This window comes from Ornithodoros turicata, chromosome 7 (genome assembly GCF_037126465.1).
Source record: "Ornithodoros turicata isolate Travis chromosome 7, ASM3712646v1, whole genome shotgun sequence".
Taxonomy (NCBI): Eukaryota; Metazoa; Arthropoda; class Arachnida; order Ixodida; family Argasidae; genus Ornithodoros; species Ornithodoros turicata.
The window spans coordinates 23,568,395-23,593,790 of NC_088207.1; the positions used below are offsets into that span (position 1 = coordinate 23,568,395).

The 25,396-nt window shown below is 46.4% G+C and overlaps 2 protein-coding genes across 3 annotated transcripts in view; both read left to right on the forward strand.

Moving 5' to 3' along the window:
• Positions 1 to 256: 256 nt before the first annotated feature.
• LOC135400536 (glucose dehydrogenase [FAD, quinone]-like) lies at positions 257 to 21,688 on the forward strand. Its single transcript, XM_064632368.1, has 12 exons — positions 257 to 427; positions 3,838 to 4,040; positions 4,734 to 4,915; positions 5,355 to 5,608; positions 9,433 to 9,564; positions 10,510 to 10,634; positions 11,287 to 11,454; positions 14,951 to 15,095; positions 15,643 to 15,803; positions 16,711 to 16,888; positions 19,756 to 19,975; positions 21,073 to 21,688. The coding sequence occupies exons 1-12, from the start codon at positions 286 to 288 to the stop codon at positions 21,215 to 21,217; spliced, it is 2,055 nt and encodes a 684-aa protein (XP_064488438.1). The 5' UTR covers positions 257 to 285; the 3' UTR covers positions 21,218 to 21,688.
• Positions 21,689 to 23,813: 2,125 nt separating this feature from the next.
• The window catches only part of LOC135400354 (4-pyridoxate dehydrogenase-like), a 66,049-nt gene continuing 64,466 nt past the window's right edge, over positions 23,814 to 25,396 (forward strand). Inside the window, exon 1 of one of the 2 annotated variants that reach the window (XM_064632187.1) lies at positions 23,814 to 24,091. The gene's annotated coding sequence lies outside the window, so the exon portion shown is untranslated. The remainder of the gene's footprint in view (positions 24,092 to 25,396) is intronic. The other variant, XM_064632189.1, reaches the window with a different exon arrangement.

A 25,396-nucleotide genomic window follows, 5' to 3' on the forward strand; every position in this document is an offset into this window, starting at 1 on the left:
CTACAGTCGTCACCATGCCCACAGCTGTGAGGCCAGCAACGGCAAGCTGTTGACATCATTGCTACTATACCACCACCATCTTACGTAAATTGTCAGAAAAAGGCGTATCCGCTCCTATTGAACAGACTCCGGGTGGTGCAGAATGACTATCAGTACCATTTCCTGCAGAATGACTATCAGGGAACTGTGTGATATGTGCCCTCATACAATGTGAAAGTTATAACACCCCGTGCAATGTAGTCGCGTTGTATTGTTCATCGTATTCCTTATGTTCCAGAGAACAAGATGGACGTCCCGTTGCCCTACGCCCCGAAGTCTGCGTATTTCCTTTTGGCATTTTTAATAGCTTCGGTGACTTTCACAAATCCGCCGCCCGACTCGTACTACGACAAAGGCATCATTTTACCACGGTACGACTACATTATCGGTGAGTTTATATATAATGCAATTCAAACTGGAAGTAGATTTACAGGTAAGGTGAATCAGCCTATTTGTGTGGCGTCATGCTGCACGTGCCGCAGGGTACGACCGCAGATAATTTCGACCACCTGGGGTTCTTTTGACATGCGCCAGAAATTTCCGACACACGGTGCTGGAAGCAAGTTTACCTCCCCCCGGATTGCTACTCTCTCCGGTGGGGATCGAAACCGCGATCTTGGGCTCAGCAAGCAAACAGGCTACCGACTCGTCGTATCCCCGTAAAAATGGTCATGGGTGCCAGCCAGTATTGTCACACATGCGTGTTATCATAGGGTCTGTGGCTTCATAGACTCATCTTACCACATTATAAATGTGGTCATCCTAACTGTACAATCACTGTAGATGAGCTTGTCTTGGGAATTAGCTTTGTTGCACGTAGCTACAAGGTGTCAAAAGTCTACCCGAGCTAGTATCCCATGCGTGGCAGTTGAGTGAACGTGCCCTTCACCTCTTCTTCAATTTCTTCAACGACATCAGTCCTGTTGAGGTTGAAGTCCTGTTGAACTTCGTCGTAGCGAGCTCCAAGTTTCGACGGCATATCTTCATTTTTCGTTGAACATGACGCCTTGTCATCGACTGTAGCGCTGCTCATTGCCTCTTGAGTTTCTCTAAGTTTCGTAGCAGAACGTACCTTTTCAGAGCTGTTGTCTTCAGAGTCAGCTCGCGTCACAACTATGTCGGAGCTCACGATCTCTGCACTGTAGTGGGCTCTATTCTTGGGCTTTCAAAGTTTTCCATCACGAGAGTCAGGTATACGACGTTGCCCAACAGTCCAGGCACTACCTCTTGATCAGGGCAATGGTGATCTTCCCGGGTTTCGGCACCAATATTATGACAAGAAGAGAGGACATCCGAGCAGGGTAACGATCTAACTGTTCAATGATGCAAGATGGCGCGAAAAGAAAAACCAAACGAGGTCACGAGACCCGGGCCATGGAGCTCGTGATTATACAGGGTGTTCGAATTTAAGCTTTCACGAGCGCTACGCAAACACAGCGATGACAGGAAACCGGATGATACCTTTACGCTACTTGTGTAAGAAACAGGTGCTGCTAATTATGTAGCACCTGTTTCTTACTCAAGGAACAGAAAATGTAGCACCAGTTTTCTTTTGTTCGCCTATTTATAAAGTGCTAATGAAAGCTTAATTTTGAACACCCCGTATAAAGACATCTTTCTTCACAGAAATTTTGCCGTGAGCAGGTATAACGCGTCATTTTGACCGTAGGGAACTGTCACATAATAGAAAGTTTTCGGGAACTGGTTCAGCACACCCGGTACGATCAGCTGGGAGAGACGGGAGCGGCGCGCATGCGCTTTACCTCGTGGGGATTATCCTTCCCGCGTGGCCATCTTCCTGCCCGCTTCGAGCTTCGCTGTCGGTTCGTTTCCGATCGTTCTCTTTCGGGGACTCCTCAACGATGCTGAAACATGCCCGCCGCCGCCACAGTGGATTCCATTTGCTTGGCAGCAGCCAAGTATTGTTTGGATGGCGTAATAGTTCCTCACAAAGTTTCGTTCCTCGGAAACCTCGCGTTGTGTGGATATTTCTGGTTCATCGTTAGTCACACTAAAGGTTAGAAACTCGCCGTAGAAAATATCGGAAAAGACCACTGCCGCCATTTTGGATGCCGTTCCATGTGGCGATGCTGTGTCCACTCCGCCCCTGGTGTTCAGTATTGGCAGACTGTAAAGGTGGCAACCCTACTAGGCATGTTGTAATGCACTGACAGTATTGCAATGTTGCATATTGCTTCTTTCACCGTCATTCTGCTTCATAAATATTAAGCAAATAGCAGTCTGCTCCCGTTCTATTTGATGTAGCAGAGCGTTGAACTTTACAACTTGGCAGCGTATGATATGAATCAAAACGTTTAGAATAAGTCACTGCTGGAAACTGCCAGCAAAAGTGGACAACCCAAAAGGAAGAGACCATCGTGACCGGCATTCATGAACGTGTGGAAAATGCGTACGGGGAATCTGCGCTTCCCTGTGTGACCGTCTGAGTAGATTTTGCTCCTCTACTTGGGTCCCGATCGGTGATGATGAAATGTCACGTAGGGTCGGGTGTACTGGGTGTATAGTGGCGTCAGCTAAAGAAGCTGAAGACATGCTATGCGAGGCGCACGTGACATTATCGCACTAAATGCTGTCATTCGGAAACTGGAGCCGTTCTGAGAACCACGCATGAAATTCTAGATTGAATGAACGTCTTGTTTTCTGGGACTGTGCTACACTGGGGAGCTCCTCAACCAGGACGTTGCCGATAGGACTTGAGCTGCTGCTGGTAGCGCGCGTCCGCAACCGAGTGATTTCGTTGTTACACACGGACCGCCAGAGGAGGATGGGAGGCATTCACACACTATAGGCCCTGTGCTAGCTATGTAAAATGGTCAGGGTTCAAGACCCATTTTCTTCACGTTCACGACAGTCGCACCTAATAAACGAAAACTAGGAGCGCGTCTCGCACTTTTCTACTGCTTCGTCATTTAAAGAGTACCTAGGAGAAGAACGATGCCGCAATGGAGATGTCCCGCAGGAACCTGTTGTACACCTTTTCGATGTCTGTTCGGGAATCAGAGCTTGGTTAGCCACCCCCATAACGAAATCTGCTTCAAGAACATGTGACTCTACGGTGACATGCAACACTTGTTCCTCACACGAAGAGACCCCAACTGCATCTATTACCTGCCCTCTCTATTACATACCTTACCTCTCCAATAAGAAATAAATTATTATTATTATTCACTCTTTTTTTCACAGAATCAAATTAAGATCTCTTTTTAGAGGGCGCTGTCTCACTAGCTCAGAGAACCCCTGCTATGCCTTCATTTGTTGAAAACGGGAGGCGTACGCCTCTCGTTTTCAACAAATCTGGGGGCTTAATGGCTTCATCGTCGTTACAGTCGTTATGAGCTAACGAGCAACGGGAAATTCAAAAAGGCGGGCGGGAAATTCGAAAAGATGGGCGCGTGACACATTGCGCGTGACGTATCCCACGCCCTTCACGTATCGCGCGAAGAGCGTCGTGCACGTGTTTTATCACGTGCCCTTCTCGACGAGTGCCCCGCCTCTCGTTAGTTCCTAACGCATGCAAGTGATTAAGCCCCCAGGGCAGATAACTATTCGAGATGATGGTGGGCTAGAAGCATGCTATGCGGTGAAGTTCATTTCTAAGAGTGCAGTCGTAATGTCCGCGCTATTACGTAAAGACATTTACGAGTCATTTGAACTGCCGCGAGTGTACTCTCATCACGGTTTCACAATGAACGAAATCATAAAACGAAAAGCACTTCATTGAGAGGTCGTTGCTTATTCTGGTTTTATGAATCCGTTGCACACTGACATTATTGGCAGTGGGAGGAGGAACCGCAGGGTGTGTCTTGGCTAACAAGTTATCAGAAGACCCCGACATCACAGTACTCGTAATAGAAGCTGGAAAGGCCGAGGACGCCACAACGGAAGTTCCCCTGTTTGCTGTTCTACAAATCAATGAGGCTTTCGACTGGAAATACAGGACAGTGCCACAGAAAACCAGCTGTCTTTCTGTCGTAGACAAGGTGAGTGCTGGTCGTGTGTCAAGCCTACACCAACATTGTTTGAGGGTAGAAGCCTCGGACACGGTGTCGCTACATGGGAAGGTCTTGACGGGATGATGGCAATCCTTACAGTTCACGGCTAGCAGAGACTGCGGTGTGCTTTCCTTATCACGGCTCTTAACACATTTCCGAGCAAACTGTCAGCCCCTTGCTATGCCACTTTTCATTTCGTCCTCTTTTTTTTTTTTTTTTTTTTGCGGCTTTACTGTTGGCATTGCAAGTTCACGAGATGTTCTATTATTATTTACATTTCCGCCTACGTGAATCGTTGACAAATTTTCGAAATAGAAATTTGTTTCGCCGATGGTAGAAAATCTAATAAGATATGGTTAGATGGGTAGTCCGATCTAAAAGGGTAAAACGTAAGTGTATCGTTCTAAATTCGCACACCTTGCGTTAACGTTATCTCGGTAAGGACATAGATGAAAGGAAAAAAAGGAGCGAAGGTGTAGCTTCGTAGCGCTCACCATGGACCTACCATAGATACATGGTAACATGAAGAAGTGAAAGTAATAGAAAGATTGTGATTAAACTAATACACGATTTCGGTTCCTTTGATGTACCTCAAATATTTTAAGTGTATTTGATGCTTTCTCGTATAAGCACTGTTTGGATACTTTGGCCTATAATATTTCTTATTACTCTTGTAGTCAGTTAGTAGTAATATACCCGGAATACATCTGTGACGTTCTTGGCTGTGACTTGTGCATCGTAAATAGTAGTGGATGGAACGATAAAATGCTTCCGTCTCCAGAGCCGCGGCTTCAGTACGAAGACATGTCCGTTGTGGTGCAATCTGTGCCAGAGCCGGTGTCTGTTATCGCATCTACGTGTCTGTAACTCAGTAAGATTGTGTCTAGTCTTGAGACTTGGTGAAGTTCATTTTCCTTCTGCACTCTTAAAAATGAACTTCACCGCATAGCACGCTCTTAGCCAACCATCATCTCTAATGATATCGTTATCTGCCCTGGTTTGTTGAAAACGGGGACGTACGCCTTTGTTGTGACACTTATGATGAACGCCTCCCGTAAGGCGCACGCCTCCCGTGTTGAACAAATCAGTGCAGATTTGATTTGATTTGATTTGGTCTTTTCTTCAAGGTAAAAAGACACAAAAACTAAGTGGTCCCTTACCAGAGGCTAGCGATGGGTCCACTAAAGACGTTCATCAATGGCATTGGCAACAGTGGCAATAATAGCGATATCATTCGAGATAGTGGTTGGCTAGGAGCGTGCTATGCGGTGAAGTTCATTTTTAAGAGCGTGGATCTGGCAGCCATGCAGCCAAGGTAATGAAACACACCCATGAAACAACGAACATTTTAGATGATACATTTCAGGTCAGTCGATGGGTAAGCGGGAAAGCGCTTGGAGGAACTAGTGTTATAAACTTTATGATCTACATTCGTGGTAACTCCAAAGACTACGACCGTTGGGAGGAGCTAGGTGCCACCGGGTGGGCATACAAGGACGTATTGCCTTACTTCAAGGATGTAGAAAACTTCATGATTCCAGAATATGTCAACAACGGTATGTGACAAACACCATCATCATTCTTTCAAGTTGCATAAGATAGTTAGATATCGTTGAGTAATCGAACACACACATCAACGGTGGTAGAGCGAGGAAATAAAAGTCGTTACAGGAGCGTTAAAAAAAAAAAAACTGTGCACCCACCGCCAATAGCACTCGCAATGGGCTTCCCACACGCCTGTGGCAAAGAATAATAAGAACAATAATACAAAAACAAGAGAGTACAAACCGTAGAAAATAATGCCGTTAATGACGAACCCAGCTTGTATTTCCTCCATCAGCCCGGTCTCATTTTTATTAGAGACCGGAGGACGAGACATCACGTTTGCCCACATTGCGATTCCAAAATTGTAGTTGAAAATAATGCGAAGAATGTCGAGAACTTGCCCCAGGATGTGTTGTCATCAAGAACCTACATATGGAGGTAGGCCCCTTAACATGTTCTACTCTAGCCCACATACTGGAGAACAACGACACCCCAGGGCGACCGCTGTGCCCAGTCCATGCGAACAGTTCAGAACTCAAGACGAGGGGTTCCTTTCGGAGGCTAGTACAGTCGTAGCTTGGCGACTAGAACATGATCTCCCACCAATGAGGTCCGATGTCTGCATGACGCTTCCTACAGGTCGACAGGTCCCCGCCAGCCCTGCTAAACGACAACGGGTGGAGAGCCTTTCCTCGGGTGATGCCGACAATCCGCAAGACGTGAATGTTCCTGATAACGCCATGGACACTTCGGTATCGGCCGCTCCCCAACAGACAGATGACGTGAACGACGCCAACACTGCCACTTCTCTTCATGACCCGTTCACCACTGTCACCTACAGGAAGAACCAAGCCGGTGGTATTCCCGTACTGTTTCGGCCAGCATCTAGTGACTGCTCCTTCTGGAAGGTTAATCCTAATGCAGTCTCTAGCGAGATACGCCAGCTAGCCCAACAACAGGTTATGCACTACCGTTTCCACAGAGATGGCTCTCTCTTCGTCTCCATCCAGTCTGAAGCGGCTGCCCGCAACCTTTTGTCAGCTAAGTGTTTAGCTGGAAGCCCTGTTTTACCATCAATACTTCAGTCGTATGCCAGAAACATGGGCAAGATTTATGCTGTACCTAAAGGGTACCCGAATGACTATATCGTGCTCTACCTGAAATACGCAGGGGTTATATATGCAAGGCGACAGGTTCGGCATTCTGTTACAGAAGATGGCGGTGACGTGTTCACCCCATTACGCAGCGTCATCGTAGCGTTTCAGCCCGCAATACCTCTTCCACACGGGATTGCCCTCGGACGGACCTCCATCGTCCACGAATACATGGAAGGCCCCATGCAGTGCTATAACTGCCAACGATTTGTCCAGATTGCTCGAAATTGCAGAGGTGCTACCAGGTGTGGCATATGCGCCGCGCCTCACCTCCGATCCCACTGTGACAATAAGAGAGAGCGAACGCGTGCTAACTGCAAACCCGGGCATCCTGCATCCTTCTCTTTATGTCCCCGTGAAGACCCCCGCCGCAAAAAGACACCAAGATAGGATACTATGACTTCCGTCTGACGCTCCCAGGGGTGGTAGTGCCACCGTCATGTCCGGTACAAATGAACATGACTTTCCTGCAATCCCACCTCGGTCTGCACAAGCCGAACGAAGGTTGCAGAGGACCATCGCGGCCAAGCCCATCAGAAGCAGCCATCAAACACCCCCTGGTCCATCAAGGCAGATTACACGCATTTACGCCACTGTGACAGAACCCGCAGGCATCAGAAAGCAGTTACCACCATCAACCACCAAAGCTGTGCCTTCTCTGACACTCTTCTCTGCGGTACAAGCGGCAATCAAGGCAATCGTCTCTGCATTTCCTGGTGCGTCGCAACTGCTCGAGGTTCCAGCACTTCTGACATTGGAGGCATTATCTTTACCTCAGCATGATCGAATTGTATAGAAAGGTCACAGCGATGCAGTGGAATCCTCGCAGCCTACGTAACAAGCTCCCTGATTTTAAATATCATCTACAGCAGTACAAGTTCCCTTTCATAGCTGTATGCGAACATGGCATGAATGCTGCACACCGCGCTAATGGATATACAGTCTATCGATCTCATCAATCCTCTGAGAGCAGAACAGCGTTATACGTTCGTCACGACCTCGTTGCTGCACCCACAGGATCAGTTTGTCATCACGCTTATGCTTATGTCCATTGCAAGCAGAGCCGTAGCGACAGGTGTGCGAGAGGGGCAGCCGCCCCCGGCGCCGTTGCCAGAGAGGGCGTCAAGCGGCAATCCCTGCCAAGTTGGTTAGACAGTATAAAGTAGGAATGAAGAGAATTTGAATGTACGATCTCGGCAACGTAAATGGACATTTTCTTTTCCTTGTTTACAAGGCTTCTGACGGCAGTGAGGAAGGGGGGGGCTCTTCAGATTTGCCCTGCCCCGGGCGCAAACTCGCCTCGCGACGGCTCTGATTGCAATATCCGCCTTGGGCACATGCTGTTAACAGTCGTCAGTATCTCTCTACGTCCCGCTGTACAGGCTCCGTAGACTGACCTCGAACGCTTATTCGATTCACTGGAATCACCAGCTCTCGTGCTGGGTGACTTCAATGCTCATCATACGGCCTGGGGAAGCCGTAGGGCGGCCGGCCAGAGAACGGGGTTGTTGGAAGCAACGGAGAATGCTCACATGTGGCTGCTTAACATCCGACAGCGAACTTATATGCGATCACCAACGTCACTCGATGTACTGGATCTTTCGTGGTGCGCAGCAGACATAATTCGCCACTTGTCGTGCGCTACCGATGTCGACACCCGAGGTAGTGACCACTTTCCCCTATATATTTATATATTTATAACAGACTGCCTCTCTCACACACTCTGGAGACTCTTTCGTGCCTCCAAACATCTGTGCACGCAGGTATGTCCCCAGAGGCCCTCTCGCAAGCCATTCGTTGTGCCATTCAGGACGCGGTGGTCCTGCCTAAAGGTGTAACAGGGCACGGCAGTCATTCTCCAGAAATTAACCATCTAAGGGCATTCCATCGAAGAGCCGAAAGAAAGGCTCGTTGAGCAGGGCGACGTCCTGACATTGTAGCATAACGCCGGATGAAAGCTAAAGTAACACGAGAACTTAAAAAAGAAGACAGGAAGCGTTGGCGTAAGCGTTGTCAACACCTTTCACCGTTTGACCCGGCCACAAAGATCTGGATGACAATTCGAGCTATGAAGGATGCGCTCTCACATTTGAATCGGAACAATCTGTAAAAGTTCGTCACCTCGTGCATTTTTTCCAGGAAATGGTCCGCCTGCTTCATCCTGTACTTCCCTCACCTCCAACCCTTCACCCCTCACTGCCTAATGTCGTGACGATGCCCTCTCACAAAAACGATATCCATGCTTCACTACCTTATGGGTAATTTTGAAACCTGGTGCAGATTTTAAAAAAAAACACCATATAGCGCAAGAACGTTTGGGGCTAGAGATCTCGTTACGTTCGAAAACCTCAAAACATTTGCACAACACAGTCTGTACCTGGCATGCATCACCTTACACTTGCCGTTTCATCTAAGATCAGAACGTGTTGCGTGCTTTTTCGTCCAACGTTCTAATCGACAACACTGAGAATATATTCTCAATGTCCTGTTTGTCGCATTATTTTTGTGGCACACCGAAGCCGATATCGTCCGCAGGCGGATTGTGCAGTGAACTACTTAGCTCATTTCTGCTGCATTCTCATATAGCTAATCTAATGTCTCACTGAGGTAATGAGGCAGGGTACCGCATTCCAGCGATGAAGCACCCCATGATGATAATTTTCTATGTATTTTATCAACAGGTTATCACGGAACAAAGGGGAATGTGCCTGTTACTATAAATCCGTACCAGTCTTTACTGAGTGAAAAGTTCCTGGAAGCCTGCTCGCAAAAAAGATATAAACGGATCGATTACAACGGACCCACTCAGGAAGGTATCACAGCATCTTTCACTTCTTGCCGCATCGCCCGGAGTTCTATATACATCCCAAAATGAATAAATGTGGAGGACGGTGAATTGGGTAGTTCTGACCTTCTAGGCGTTGTAGAGGATGTAGAACACATCCTTCTCAGGTGTCAGAAATACGTTGATGCTCGAAAGGCATTAGAGACGAGCCTCTTTCGTGTGCACTCCGGAGCCTTCGACATCGCGAAACTGTTAAGTCCTCCGTCGTCCGACAAGGCGCTAAGGGCTCTTGAAGACTTTCTGCATGCAACCATGCTTATGGACATTCTATAACACGCTTAATGTGTGATGTGTGTGCCCCCAGCGATTCCGGCATTTTACTCTCACTTTGTCGAAACTTTTGAACTACCTGTTGAACTCTATTATCATCTCTGTTCTTCTCTGGGCATCATCTCTTTGTTTTTTCATCATCTCATCATCGGTTTGCACTTTCTGTGTGTAAGTCTACTGGAGTAGCCGCGAATTTCAAACATAGTGAATTACCATTATTTATAATGCCGCTAATATATTACATCTTTCAGATGCAATAAAAAGTGACGTAGATACTCTATTGTTTAGAGAATTCACTTCCGTAAAAATAATACTTCATAATTAATAGACTGTCACACGTTTTTCATTTGAGACCATTCCCGTGGTCGTTGACTACATCAATGGCGACGGGATATACGGGATACTTTTCCATTCAATGAAAACCGTGTTTCCTTGGTCTATGGGGCGCAGACAGGTCAGAAATGCCAGTTTGTCTCATTTTGAGTGTTCTATTAAGTCTGTTGGTACAAATGTGTACGTCATGCACGCAGGCTGGAGCATGCTGTGGTAGGCCCAAGAGATGGATCTTAAATCTTAAGAGATGGACCCTGATCTTAATCTTACGGTGCTTTAATATAGCGCTAACGCTTTGTTGCTTCCTCAGGCTATTCCCACGCCCAGAACAATATTTTGAAGGGACGACGTGTGAGTTCAAGCAAGGCGTGGGTTTTACCTATCGTTGACGAAAGGCCGAACCTCCATATCACATTGAACAGCTTCGCAACAAAAGTAAGCATTTCCGGTCACGTTTAGTAAAGTGCAATAGGGACCTGCATGAGTGCATGGTCTGCTACGTCTCGTTGTGGAGATGATTAGATCTTTACTAATCAATGAATCAATAAATCAGTGATGACAGACAGAACGTGGCAGTACCCGGACTTAACTGCCTTCTTGCCTTGTACAGCTGTTGACTTCCTGCCATTAATGTGGTTAAAACTTACAAGCACTAAATGGAAAACCACGAACCAAAAGCGAGCGCCATTTATTTTTATTTTTGTCCTCTTTTCATCGCTTTTACCCACATCGATGATATAAAGTGCGGGATAAAAGTTTACGGAACACGCATTCCTTCCTCCGAGCGACACGCTAGCAGCGAATGGGACCGTACGGACTTACAGACTTGTGCCACCCAGGAACCCAGTGTCCTGTTTGCAAGTGGTCCCATTCGTTGCTAGCGTGTCACTCTGAGAAAGGAATGCGCCGAAGCGTGTTCCGTAAACTTTTATCCAGCACTGTACAAATAGGCTTAAAGGCTGTCTGAGATTCCTCCTATTGATCTTCCACGAAATGTCTCGTTGTGAATCTGTACCTTCTGCCAGGAAGCGGATGAAAATGGCTGATTTTATGGGCAGTGACGTAGTCGTGTAATTTGAACTTGTAGATTATTCTCAATGGAACAGTTGCCACTGGTGTGATGTTTGAGAAGGAAGGACAAAGTTACACCGTGAATGCTGACCATGAGGTCATCCTTTCTGCTGGTGCAGTGAGGTCGCCACAGTTATTAATGGTGTCCGGTATCGGCCCAAGAAAACACCTGAAAAGCTTAGAGGTAAGTTGGAAGCTGGAAAGGTAGATTATGAAATACGTAGCCTTGGTTGATACGAATACTTTATGGTAATCGAAAGAGCGCAAATATAGCTATTGTACACAAACACAGCACAGGATGCTGCTAACGTTTTCCAGGGATCATAGTTGTAGAATTAGTCTTATCGCAAGCATGAGCTATTTCGTGCACAACGTGGCATCGATGTTATCGAATACATAAAAATTACTTCGTGACGCGTATATCGAAACCCTTCCGTGCTCTCAAGTTTCGTTGTCATCCAGTTTTTTCTTTTTTTGGTAAACGCTGTCAGTTTGGTATGTGCAGGATACGTAAACGTCTTGCACCTGGGTGTGTTCCAGACTAATTGGGCCATATGCCGTTGGTCACTGTTGGCTTGTGGTACCTCTGAAAGAAATACGACGACTTGGGCTTTGCGAGGCTTCAGTGCTGTGTGGTGAGGCCTCAGGTCCTCCTATTATGATTCTTAAAGTGCCACTACGGCCTAGATCTCGTGTCTTCAGAATCCTACCAAAGTTATGTTACTGATATCTTCTTGTCTCACTTTACATTCCTGCAAAATAGTTTGGCTCTACGTGACGCGAAAGCTAGAGAAATTTATTTTTATTTTTGTGAACGGTGACGTCGTGTTAGGTTCCGATGGAGCGCCAGGCTCTCATCTGGCAACGTTCTTGCCTTTCGGGTCTTTCGGGGGCTCACTTTTTGCACTCCGTTAGTGCAGCCCAATGTGACATATCCTCCGACTGCTCCGACCTTCGAGAAAACACAAGGAAGGAGAAGACATCTGTCCCATTTCCCCCTCTTTCGAACAGCGTCACGTGACTTCTCCACGACGTGACCCTCCCCGGACCCCGGCGTCGTTATTAGGATACGAGTGTCTCTCCAGAACAAGAGATCACTGCAGCTTGTGGGATATGATTACGTCACCCGCTCCTCGCGTCATCTAAACTTGTGGAGATTCAGCTGAGCTTAGAAAATTGACAGAAATGCACAGCGTTCGTAAACAGAAATTTCGTGTGTAGAATCCTTGAGGCACCTTCTTTTCAGGAGCTAAATAAAATAAACGCTGTGTTCCGAGTTCGGAGGAGAGATCGCTCTCCAAACATCAACTCGTAGACAACTTGCCTCAACGGGCAGTGTATTTCCTCATCTACTGAATCCTTGCTACACTTTTCGCCTACCTCGAGCCCTATGATTTAATATCGTCATCATAAATCACTGATTGAAATCCACAATGCCTGAAAGCTCGCGTGCCGAAAGACATATATAGGTGTGACGACAGGGTTGCGAAATGTTGACGCGGCCTCTGCGCATGACTTCTTTCTCTTCTGCAGCGAAATTCTTCGCGTCTCGGTGCAGAGAGTATGTGAGAAGGACCGGGAAAAACTCGCTTGAGGGTTTTCTCTGCCTGTACCAGCCGCAGTTCATAACTGGTGCATTCCCCGCAAAGTGATCCAAGGATGCTGCTCGACCATCGCCAGTTGTCACAAAAAAAAAAAAGAAATAGAAAAATCAGAGTTAATTGTGGCTAGTAGACATACACGAAATCACAAATGTTAGCCTTAAACACTGCCGCGTTCTGACGCTAGAGGGCTCTGAAGTTTGCGCTGCGAGCAAAAACCATGCCCCCTATGGAAGCATGTAACGCGCGTTCTACTGCACAGAAGAACAAACTTTAAACGTGTTTTCGAGAAAGACCATGCCGCCTACTGACCATGTCTCGGTTGCCTACCGCAGAATTTCGGATTTGGGGAATTCTGGGAAACACTTCAAAATTTGACAAACTTTGACGCTTTTTATAAAAATAAGTGCAACATCTCACAAAACCAAATTTTGCAGGTGTAAAGTTCATAAGGACTTCCTTCCTTCTGATAGCAAATTCTGAACTTTTTCTAAGCGGTTTAGGTGTAGTAAAAAAATCGTAAAATCACGGAAGTTCTTGAAAAGTGAATATTTCAGTGAGGAATTTTTCAATCGCGATAAGAAGTTAGAAAGACATAAAAAAATAGACACCAGAAAAAGAGGAAGTATTTTTTTATCTTTTCTCCGCGCATAAATGAGGTGTTCTTCTACAAAGCACGTCTTTCTAGCTTCTTGGCGCGCTTGAAAATTTATCACTTAAATATTCACTTTCCAAGGATATCTGTTTTACGATTCTTTACTACACCTAATTCACTGAGAAAAAAGTTCAGAATTCTTTTGCTACAGGGGTAGTTCTTATGGACTTCACATCTGCAAAATTTGGTTTGGTGGGGGTGTCGTTATTTTTATAAGAAATGTCAAAGTTTTGCAACTTTTGAAGTATTTCTCAGAATTCCCCAATTCCTAAATTTTGCGGCCAACTGACTCGGTCTGTAGGTGTAACGTTCCTTCTAGAAGATCCTGTAAAGTTGAAGCTTCTTCGGTGCAGTACAACGCTCACGAAACGCCGCCATGGGAGTATAGCTCGAAGCGCAAACTTCGGAGACCTCTAACGTCGGAACGCGGCGGTGTTTGAGGCTAATATTTGGGATTTGGTATACGTCTACCTCTACAATGAACTCTGATTTCTTCTTTATTTCGTGACAATCGGTGATGGTCGAGCAACATCCTTGGATCACTTGGGGTGAAATGCATCAACTCCTGGCTTGAGCAAACACCCGAGTTTTCGACTCAAGGAATTAACAATGTCGCTTTGCATTATACCAACCCAAAACTAACGCCATTACATTACTCATTCATCAAAACCATTAGCATAACCCGTTACCAAGATGTAACATCGCTTAGAGTGCACCTCTGCGTGGGCTTCGGCTGTTGGTGGCCACTGACAATAATTAAATAAATAATTCATTTCTCCACACCTCTGAGAGGAGATGTGGGAGAAAACATTGACACTTAACGCTGAAGTCTCGAGAGCAGATGAGGAGATTCTCCTCTTGCTCAACCTCTGTCCCGACAAATAGAATCAAATAAACATGGATTCAAATGCTCCTGCCACGCATATGTATTTCAAGAAGCGAGCTTTTTCTTTAGGAAGCAAACCTTGGCACCTGGAACACAGCAACAAGAAGCAAGCAAGCATGGTGTGTTCGATAAGACGGTTGCGTCTACTTCATGTTCGCCATCCGCCCCTATGTTGCAACGTGCTCCTCAAAACTCACGAATTAAGATGCGGACGTCTGATTGTTTGCACCTAAAATGCAACCTTACCCCGGTAATAAATTAAATTCGACTGAGAATGTGACGGAAAGGACAACAAGGGAACATAGCGCAAGTGACATGGACAAGCGTGAGGGAAGGCAGAGGGCGGCGTCGGTCGCCCATTGTTGCCAAACGCGTAGCTTTTGTTTTTGCTTTTTCTGCCAATGACCAGCATATAAGACTAGCCAAAACTTCTCCGACGCATTTTGAGAACAAAAAAAAAAAAGGCCTATATTGTACTATGCGGTAGGATAAAGAAGCAACATTATTTAAGGTGATGCTTTCCTGGTAAATGCCTTAGATTCCCGTCGTCGCAGACCTACCAGTGGGTGACAACCTTATGGATCATGTTACTGTTGGAGGACTCTTGACCACCATGGAGGTTGACGCCGATCTGCCTGCCACGGATCTCTCCGCAGTCCTCAATTACACTATCAGGAGCACTGGTGAGACGTCTATCCAAATCCGTCTCATTTTTCTTGACGATGCGTTACTACGATGCACATCTGGAGTGGTGTCCAATCCCATAGGCTGAATGTACTGTAACGTCGAAGTGCAATCAGTATAACTCCGTCTTGTGCTTGATGGGTGGAACGACGCCAATCTCTTTATCTTAACCTTCGCTCTAGCGCTTACTATGTGGAGGGAAGAGGTTTTATTTCGTTTGCATGACATCTCGATGCATAACCCCACAAAAACGTTCGGTGACATATATGCGACTCCCCCCCCATTGGCCTCATGAAACTGCACTACTTTCCAGGCCAATTCGTGAGTTCACTACAGAGAAATCTTTAGACATAAACAAAAATTATACAGCATTTATATGACATGCACACCCGTCTATTTTCTATTTTCCCAGAGCGGTGTTCGCCTCATCGCAGCAACAGTTGCATTTCAGTTTTCATATTTCATATCTTGCGTTTCTGCGCACGTGTTTGTTCATGCGTATATTCATTCGTATATTAATCTGACACTGACATCCGTTGCACGCAGGTCCATACAGTGTTGGAGCAGGAGTAGAATCCCTACTCTTTCCGCGGACGCAATATGGGGCCACCCCCGGTCACGCTGATGTCGAGATCGCCATGATTTCTATTCGATCAACCATACCAGAGGTTAAAAGATTCTTCATGGACGTTGGACTTTCTGAACAGGTACGCGGGCACATTAGAGGGGCACGGTGGTATCGTGCACTGCAGCACTCATTATGGGAACGCACAGACAACGGGGGCGTCGGAACGTGGAGGCAAGGGGGCAGTCCCCCCCCCCCCCACATATCTCAGGGCGTAGGGCCCTCGCCAATCTCCCTTTTCATGCACCGAGATCAGGCAGTGCGTCTGATATTTTTGCAGTTAGACTATTACAGGGTTTAAATCTTAACTTGTATGAGCCTTGCTCAGTGAAGGTAACTTCCTCTAAATTAACAAGCAAAATCCGTCATCTCGCATGGCACCACCACTCTCACACCGCACACATCTTCGTATATGTTATTCATATAGCGAAACATTGTAAGCATTACTGCCTTCTCCTTCCTATATCTGCCTAGAGAGAAACACTAGACATTTCTAGCGGAGCGACGTAAGTGGAACCTCTTTAATGTACATCAAGTCATTCCGCACAGCGTGTAGCATCTTTACTTCTAGCTTCTACATCTAGCTTCTATTACATCATTACCATATACACACAAAGTTCTTAATGTACCAGTCCTTCAAACTTCGTCTCGCACCGCTAATAGTGACGCACTTCTAACGTTACTCACAAACAAGCTGCGATGACAGTGGAACGGGCCGACTTCCGAAGAACTCAGATTTTCTTCCGCTCTTCCTCGTCATCTGTTGGTCCAATACGAACCATAACTAAAGAAGTCTTGCATGAGTCCGGGCCGCCGGTAATGGTATGTCCCAGCGGGCAGATGTGCGTGGAATCAAGGACGGTTTCGGTATAGAACTGACGGGCGAGCGCGGAAGTGCGTGGCCGCAGGGTCACGTCGTCGTCGCCGTCGTCCAGGGGCCGCCAAGGGTTACATTCATTTTTCTTGGAAGTTTCCATTTCTTCATACAGGACTACGACGCCTACGTTGGTCCGCACCAGGGGGAACCAGGCTTCCAGCTGTACCCATTTATATTCAAGCCCAAGTCCAGGGGAGTTATAAGGCTGGCCAGTCCGGACCTCCACGACTTTCCCCTCATAGACCCACGCTACTACTCTCACCCCGAAGACGTCAAAGTCTGCGTTGCAGGTAGGTCAACACGGGCCGTACGTTAGCTGTTACGCGTGTTTACTCAGGCGACGGGATTTTGGACGTTACAGGAGCAATGAAGTGACAATTAGCATTGTTCATAATCCTGCTTCATTCATCAAGCAGTCAGGAGCCGCCATGCAAAACATTTTCGCTGAGCTGTGTCTTGTCACTACACGTTTGAATTTGCACAAACAACCTCAAAGGCCAGGCGTGAGCTGCGTGGCGTTATCATGGAAGCCCTGTCCGATCTCATGCCGTGACGTAATGAGACGTAGCGAAAGCGCAACAAGCAGCTGCGATGTCTCATTTGCGGAGAAAAAGATTGTCTTCTCTTTCTTCATGCTCTCATTTTGCATTGCAATTTCGTCAGCCACCGACGCGGCACTATTTGCGGCGTACTCTATGTCTTGGTTTCAGTCATGCTCGGAGCTGCAGCATATTTCGGACCTAGGCACCAAAAGAGCTTTGCTGAGTCCTGTGTAGTCCAAAACTAATTTAAAATCGTGCGTGGAGTAGGATATGGCAGAGCTAGACATGTAGGTCCGCAGCCTCTGATTACTTTTACGGGTTCCTAGAGCGAGACAGACATATCTCTTTTAACAGAGGCCTCTGCGAAAAACGAAAAAGATATTATTGCCAATATATCAAGAGGATTGCCAGACAAAAAGAAAATACGTCCTGGGCTGCAACAGGTACATCCACTAGAAGGGTACGCCTACAAAAAAAGGACGAAGGGGATCCTGGGGTACGCTGCCGTGACCATGTTGCGTCCCACGTCGTGACGTTCTTGGACGGCGCCTAGCTGACTGGGATGTCTTTTGTTTTGGGTGGCAGTGCTCGCCGCTGTACAGCACACCCTACAGCGGAGTGTGAGAAAAGTCATATTCCACTTCACGAGAGACATGTAGAGGACGATGGTCTTCCTCTACATGAGTTCTACCGGCACCGTCCTAGCGTTGGGCCACGATCATCTGCCCGCTGGGAGAAACGCCCGACGACGACGCTCTCGTGCCGTGCCGGATATAGTTTAGGTGCGCCGGAAGCGCAAAATAAAACCATTCACTTTGTTCTGATCAGCTGGCGGCTCCGGACCTCTTTCTTTCACGCCCTCGATTGAGGACCACACAGACATATATCTAGGAAGTGTGCTAGGACCACTTCTGTTCATTCTGTTCGTCAATGATCTAGTTGCCGCGGTTAAACACTCCAAATACTTTTGTTTGCAGATGATATCAAAACCTTCAGTCCTATTGAAAATGTTAATGACTGTGCGCGTTTACAAAATGATGCTTGCTCTGTGGTAAACTGGTGCGCTGTAAATGGTCTGGAGCTTAACCCAAAGAAACTTCAAATGATTTCTTTTTCAAGGAGGCGTCAGTGTATAGAGCGTGATTATGTCCTTTCTGGTGAAATTATCTCAAGGGTTGTAATTGTACGGGATTTGGGCGTGCATTTTGATGTTCACTTGACTTTTCGTTATCATGTCCAGGTCATCTGCAGCGCTGCCTTGCGCTCACTTGGAATGGTGTATCGTGTGTCTAGAGAAATCTCAAATATTCTTCATATAGTGAAACTTTATTTCGCCCTAGTCCGAAGCAAATTAGAATTCGCATCTGTTGTCTGGAATTCAGTTTCATCAACGGTATCATCGGGCATAGAACGCGTTCAAAGAAAGTTTGTTAGATTGGTGTATGATAGATTTTACTATCGTAGGTTTTATTATACGTATGGTATTATGTTATCCAGACTTTTCATTCACTCCCTTGAGCACAGGAGGCTATGCTGCGACGTAATGTTCTTAAGCAAGCTTGTTCATGGATCAGTTGACTCTTCCTTGCTGCTTAGTTTTGTAAATTAGCATGTCCTTTTTGTCCCACTGTTCCAGACAAATGCTGCCCAATATCACGGATGCAGATGACTTTTAATGTTTCCGTCACGAGTAACAATCACCTAGACATTTTTAATGCCAATTCAGGCATCACTCTCAAGCGCATGTAGCGTTTAATTTGTTCGCATGAATTACATTGTTTTGCATTGCATTTTTAAATTTGTATTGTATTTTGTATTTCTGTCATCTTCTTTATGTATGGTGCACCGCTATCAAAGGCCTAACAGCTGTCTGTGGGCACTCAGAGTGGAAATAAATAAATAAATGTGTCGAGCTCAGCGACGAGGTACACAGAAGAGCAAGAGACAGGTGAACGTCGATCCTTAGGACGTAGCTTAGGGCAAACCTTAGGGCGTAGAACATAGGTGAGAAAATCAGTAAAAATCACCAGTGAGACTTCTTCCCCCTTCTCCTTTTTGTTATTCACCTTTCTTTCCTCCTGGTTCTTTTCCAATGAGGTAGCAAGTCGACTTTGCGCTTCACCGACCTTTCCCCATTTTTTTTTTTTTTTTGAATAAATATATTGTGCTCCCCCCACAGTGCCAAAGTAACTTTCCTCATTACTCGGACTATACTATGTACAAATGACCTAAGGATACCGTTCTGGGATACCGTAAGGACCTAAGGACCACGTGACGCACAAGACACTAATTTAAGCAGTCCGGGAACTGCTCGTCGCACACAGGTTCTGTGACTGAGATCGAACACTAGGGGCATGTTATGCCGCGTGAGGAGCCCTCACTTCATAATTAGCGAATTTTAGTACACCGAAACCTCACCACAATAACGGCTAGCTCTATTCCCTTGATGTGGCTGACATCACGTATAGCTGATCTTTCATTTGGCAGCTTCCTCTATCATATCGTTTTGCCAGAGTGCTTCCCATCCATACTAAAGCTCCCTATTATTTCTGCCATTCTCATTACTTTTGTCTTGCGCCGGGTGTGAAATTCCTATATTTTCGTATGTTTTCCAGGCGCGAAATTTGCCCTCGACTTGTTGACGGCGAAAGCCTTGAAGGAAGATCTTGGAGCCAAAATATGGGACATTCCTTTTCCTGCTTGCAAGCAACACAAGCTATGGTCTGACAGCTACATTGCGTGCCTGTGCGTCCATTTGACTGTCAGTTTGTGGCACCCCTCGGGAACATGTCGCATGGGGAACGGAACGGACGCTGTTTTAACGCCGCGTCTCAGGTACAGTACATATTTTTTTATCCGCTACTAGGCAACGACACGATGAAGCTTTTCGAGATTAGATTACCGAGCTCATCATTGGTACTGATCCACTTCATATACATTTGATGATGCTGATGATACTGATGACGATGAGACTTGCCGAAGCTTTAAAGGTATTGGACAGTTTTAGCTATGGCGAATTCGACTGGTCAAACTTGAGCGAGCAACCGAGAAAAGGTTTCTGGAGCGGGGGCTTCACCGCTCACCGAGCAGGCACCCGGAAGCTAGCGTGAAGCCGCGTTTACATGAATGCGCATCGACTAGAGCAGAAACCGTGGAGAAAAAGTGGAGACGATGCGCCACCGTTACATGGTCGATGAAGCGATTGGGGCTTAATCGCTTCATAGTCGTTACGGTCGTTACAAGCTAACGAGTGGCGGGAAATTCAAAAAGGTGGGCACGTGTCACATTGCGCGTGACGTGTACCACGGCCTTCACGTATCGTGCGAAGAGCGCCGTGCGTGTGTTTTATCACGTGCCCGCCTTTTTAAATTTCCCGCCCGCCTTTTTGAATTTCCCGCCACTCGTTAGCTTGTAACGACCGTAACGACGATGAAGCGATTAAGCCCCCTGGGTTAGATATGAGAAGAGAAGTAGGTGGTAGATTTAGACAGTAGGTACAATGATAGATAGTTTGTAGATAGTAGTCATAGTGATAATTAAGTTGTTAGTGATCATGAATACTTGCGATTAGTAACAGTGGTTAGTGGTAATTGGTGATTAGCGACAGTGATTTGCGATAGTGTTAGTAATAGTTAGTGATAGTGATCGTTAGTGATAGTTTGTGATAGGTAGTGCTGGTTAGTAACGGTTAGTGATATTTAGGGGTGGATAGGGGTGGATAATGCGGGATAGTGGTAGTGGTAGTGGGTGGTCGGTCGGCGAGGTCGGCGCAGTCGATGCGCTGCCGTCGTCAGTTACATAAGAGAATACGTCTGATGCTATCGCATTTACGCCGTATTAATTACATTAATCGTCCTTCAATTTGTTTTCTTTCTTTTTTCTTTCTTCTCTCTTTTTTTTTCTTCTTCTTTTTTCTTTTTTTTTTTACGCAGCGTTCGTTGTGTTAGCGGACTACGTGTGGTGGATGCTTCGGTGATGCCTGAGATCGTGTCCGCGAACACTAACATTCCGGTTCAGATGATTGCCATGAAAGGAGCTGCGATGATCCTGGAAGACTACTATGCCAAGAGAGTATGAGAGACATTGTGGATCAATGTGCCAAGATGATCTGCAGATAATTTTAAAGTGGAACGAGTGAACAGACGTTCACACAGATACCTTCGCTGTCTTGTGGATTGCGTAATGCTGGCGTTACACGTATGTGCTTGCTTTTCATGTTTTGTTTTTGTTTTTGTTTTCTTCGTTTGCCCCGGGCATTTTATGTGGTGGTGGGAAAATCCCTTTCCATCTAGTGCTTCTCGGTAGTAGTGTATGTATGGTCTTTCAGTATAGTTGTTGACTGGAAGTCAATCCTACTGGAGATGTAATACGAATGGCTGATGTGAAGTAACAGTAAAAATGCATTTGCAAACATGTAGTCGGCCGATCTGAGGTAGCGATATAGTACGTGTTCATTTGAAACTCACTTACAAAAACGATTTTGATGCAGTCTTACGCGGTAAACAAGAGAGCAATTGGATCACTTCAAAAGCGAGAGAATGGGATCAGGTCTCGGTACAGTGTAACCACTACATTGTTCATTGAAACCTGCAGGTGCAGTCTCAGTATTGGAAGAAGTTCACAGAAAAATCGATTGTGTAGGATAAGGTGGGGCGAGATGAGACACGGGCCAAGACGCGACATTTTGTGTTCGAGGCCACCTGTCGCCAGAGACGCGTTGATCCATGCGCTTGTAACTTTACTCATAGGTGGCTCTGCATGTCCGCTTTGATGCGCGTGAGTACTATCCAGATCGAAGTTCGCGTTGAAGAGAGAGAGAGAGAGAGAAAAAGGTTACTTCTGCCTGGTAAAGAACCGCAAAAAAGGCGCGATTTTCTGTTGTCCTTTTTCTTGTCATCGGTGCAGCAGCGTTTCGCAGGATGATTTTGCCAGTGTAATTCCATATCCGATATCTTTATTCATTCATCTCGATATATGCAAAGTTTGGACATTCTTGGTTACCCTGTGTTTAACAGAATAATTAATGAATCCGATTATATGCATGGGGCAAGACGTAACAATTTAAATTAATGCAATTTAAATTTAATATAATTTGAAACTGATATGTCAACTATTAGGTAGCTTTATGCTGCTTGTTCCTCAGATATTTCTTTTTTGCATATTGCCTAGTATTTCCCAGCAAATTTTTCTGTTTCCTGGGATATTTCCAGCAAAGCAGAAGCGCACTCAAAAGCGAGCGACCAGCGACACATCATACTGGCGCTGTCTTGTTTGCAAAGGACAGTGTAGCAAAATAGCACCGGGTTCTGTGTGGTTTTATTGCACATTATGTGGGCCAGGGGCTCGAGGGAGTCGTGTAGGTGCTTGGATTGCAAAAAACTAATTTGAATTTACCACGGCGTGTCTCGCCTTGCCCCGAAGATGAGACAATCTACATTTTTTCAATTTCTTGTTCTGGGTTTATTTTAGAACCGGCTGCGTCCCCTCTTCTTTACCGATCAGAAGCTCTAGACCTCTAAGAATGTGGCTATCGCTAGTTTTGTGTAAAAACATGAAAAATAAAAATTCTATATTCAATTGCAAATTTCTGTCTCATCTTGCCCCCCTTACCCTGTACAACATTCCATTTGAAACTCAATTGTTCCGTTTAAAAACGTGTACCAAATGCGACAGCACTGCAGCAGACGAAGGGCGGTCTTTGCGCTGTGCCCGTACAGGATTCGCGTGTGGTGCAGCAGTAAATCTGACCATACGTTGCCATGGGCCTCGTGCAGAAACACGGGTGTCGTCTGCAAACGCGCTCACTTACTGTCAAAATCGCCGTTCTCCTTGGTGCACATTTCTGAACACCTGGCCGAGTGCAGGCCTGTAATGGCGGCAAGCTTTGTCGCGCCCCGCTTGCGCTCCTGATTTTTGGCCATCGCGTTAAATGGCCGCGCATCTGCGAACTCTGCTCTAGCACGAATGCGCTCGGCAGCGCGCGGCCTACGCTGTAACTCCGCGGTGTCCGTGTTGCCGGACGACATCCCGCGAGGCGCGCTTTGCAGAGTTTTAGCAGATCGGCAGCACTCTACGGAAACGAAACGATACAGGTAGCTATGAAATGAAAGATCGGCAATATGATATCAGCCACTTCAAACGAATCAGGTGCTTGGCTTATCATGTTTTTGGACATTCCAGCCGGGGCCTCCGCCGAAACGTTCCTTCCCAGAAACGAGGGGGAGACTGCGCATCGCGAAAGTGCTGGGACGCTTCTCCAGCATGCCTCCAGCATGCCTCAAAATTTTATCGCATTCGAAAAGATCTTTAACCTCGGTACATGTGGAGGCTGTGAGAGTCTACCGCTTTTACTTCATATTTCTTACAGTGACGCGCAGACCTGCCTCGAACAGCGGAGCGCGTATCATCGGGCGCTGATAGACAGCTGGAAACGAGATTGGGATGATCCACTATCCCCTTGAAGGGAGGGTCGGTACGCACAACAGATGCGTTCGCCATACCGCACCGTTTATCAGACGCATCCGTTGTGCGTACCGACCCTCCCTTCAACGGGATAGTGGATCATCCCAATCTCGTTTTCAGCTGTCTATCAGCGCCCGATGATGCGCGCTCCGCTGTTCGAGGCAAGTCTGCGCGCTACTGTAGCTAGTGAGAGCCTCGTATAACATTCTGAAGCAACGGTGGAATAGTCGGAGGCACGTGTGTAGATAGATGTACTCATCACACGTGCTGTGAGTTATCGCAACTTCGAGCACAAGACGGTAGCAGCACGTGTATGGGCACAAGGAAAAATAATACCCCTGTCGCACCGACTAATTTAGAGTCACACGGCCTTGAGTGACACTTGGCAGAAAGTGCACTACTGATTTAGTGAGTTCCTCAAAATCGCTTGACTTCAGTTCGCTTCGCCGGATAGAGTGGGTAGCCTCTACAGCACGCTTTGAGGTACAGGTAAGAATATTGAGTACAAGCAAAATGCCCTCGCAATCACAATATTTTTAAACCTGTATATTTTCAAAAAACGTGCTTATTTCAGCGAAGTACAGTGCACAATTTTTTCGAAAGAACGCGTAATTACTCTCGTTGGCAACCTCTGAAAACTTTGCAGTCTGGCTATAGTATGGCGATCTGTCTGCTTCCATATATTTGTTGTTGTCATACGGAGTACCAGAAACGGGGTAACGTCGATACGTAGTACGCATTTTTGTTATGTCGGAGAGAATCCAAAGGTGCGGAATCAGTTTTCAATCAAAGAAAACCATATTCTTATGACAGCAAAGGTATAGTTCTTCAGAAATTCTTTAGCAAAGGTATATTTTACTGAACAAGTTGTGGGATCCGTCCCCCACCCCGAATCCCACCCGGGTGTAGGACCCGACCCGTCTCTTGCCTCAACCGCACGACGAGGAACCCAGACACCGATATATGCGTTGCGAGCACTGTTTATTTACATGTAAAGAGCAATGCGGTACACTTACAGCTTGCGCCCAAAGTCCACGGAACACGCTCGTGGCGTTTTTCTCCGCGTCGCGCCACCCTAGCGGCGGCCGGAAGTTGGCAGGAGCGGACAGGTCCATTCATTTGGAGGGGGCGCAGGGCATAACACAGTGAGCGGCAGTGTTGCCAAATTTGGGGAAAAGTCGCTAAATTTAGCGGATTTCGGGGTTTGTCTAGCGACAAAATTTTGTATTTGGGATTAGCGGATTTTTTGGTGACTTTCTGACACGTTCAACGACTTTTTAGCGACACGAATATTCATTCATGAAGTCAGAAAGAATCGTGATTTTCTGTCACATTTCGATAAATGTCAAGCATTAGCTGGCGAAGAATAATGAAACCGCGCCACCTTTCGCCGCCCGTAACTGCTCATAGCCACCCCAGGTCACGGAAAGCTCAGCGTTGCGCAGTTTCGTTTCTACTCTTCGTAGCGCTAGGTTCTATGAGCTGTATGCAGTTTGCCCCTTTTCTGACACGTCGCTTTGACTAGACGCAAGTTCCAAAATACGTCCTCATGAGCAAGACCAGAAGTATTCCCCAAGAGCTTGGTGATGCTGCAAGTATTCAATGGATAGCTGCGTCCAGTCAAAGACTGTGACACAAGGGCCCAGTGCATTTGTTGCAAGTATGAAATTTATGTGACGTTGTCAGACATGAAGCAGATAGGTCACAAAAAAGACGAGAAGGCATTGGAACCTTTTGCAAGCAATAAACAAACCATATTCGGTGTTTCCGATGACAAAACGAGAAAAAGTTCTG

Coding starts and splice junctions, on each gene's coding strand:
- LOC135400536 (XM_064632368.1), top strand. CDS start 286: ATGGACGTCCCGTTGCCCTACGCCCCGAAGTCTGCGTATTTCCTTTTG. Junction 4,041..4,733: donor GTCTTTCTGTCGTAGACAAG/GTGAGTGCTGGT, acceptor TCTTGTAGTCAG/TTAGTAGTAATATACCCGGA. Junction 16,889..19,755: donor CGTCAAAGTCTGCGTTGCAG/GTAGGTCAACAC, acceptor TATGTTTTCCAG/GCGCGAAATTTGCCCTCGAC.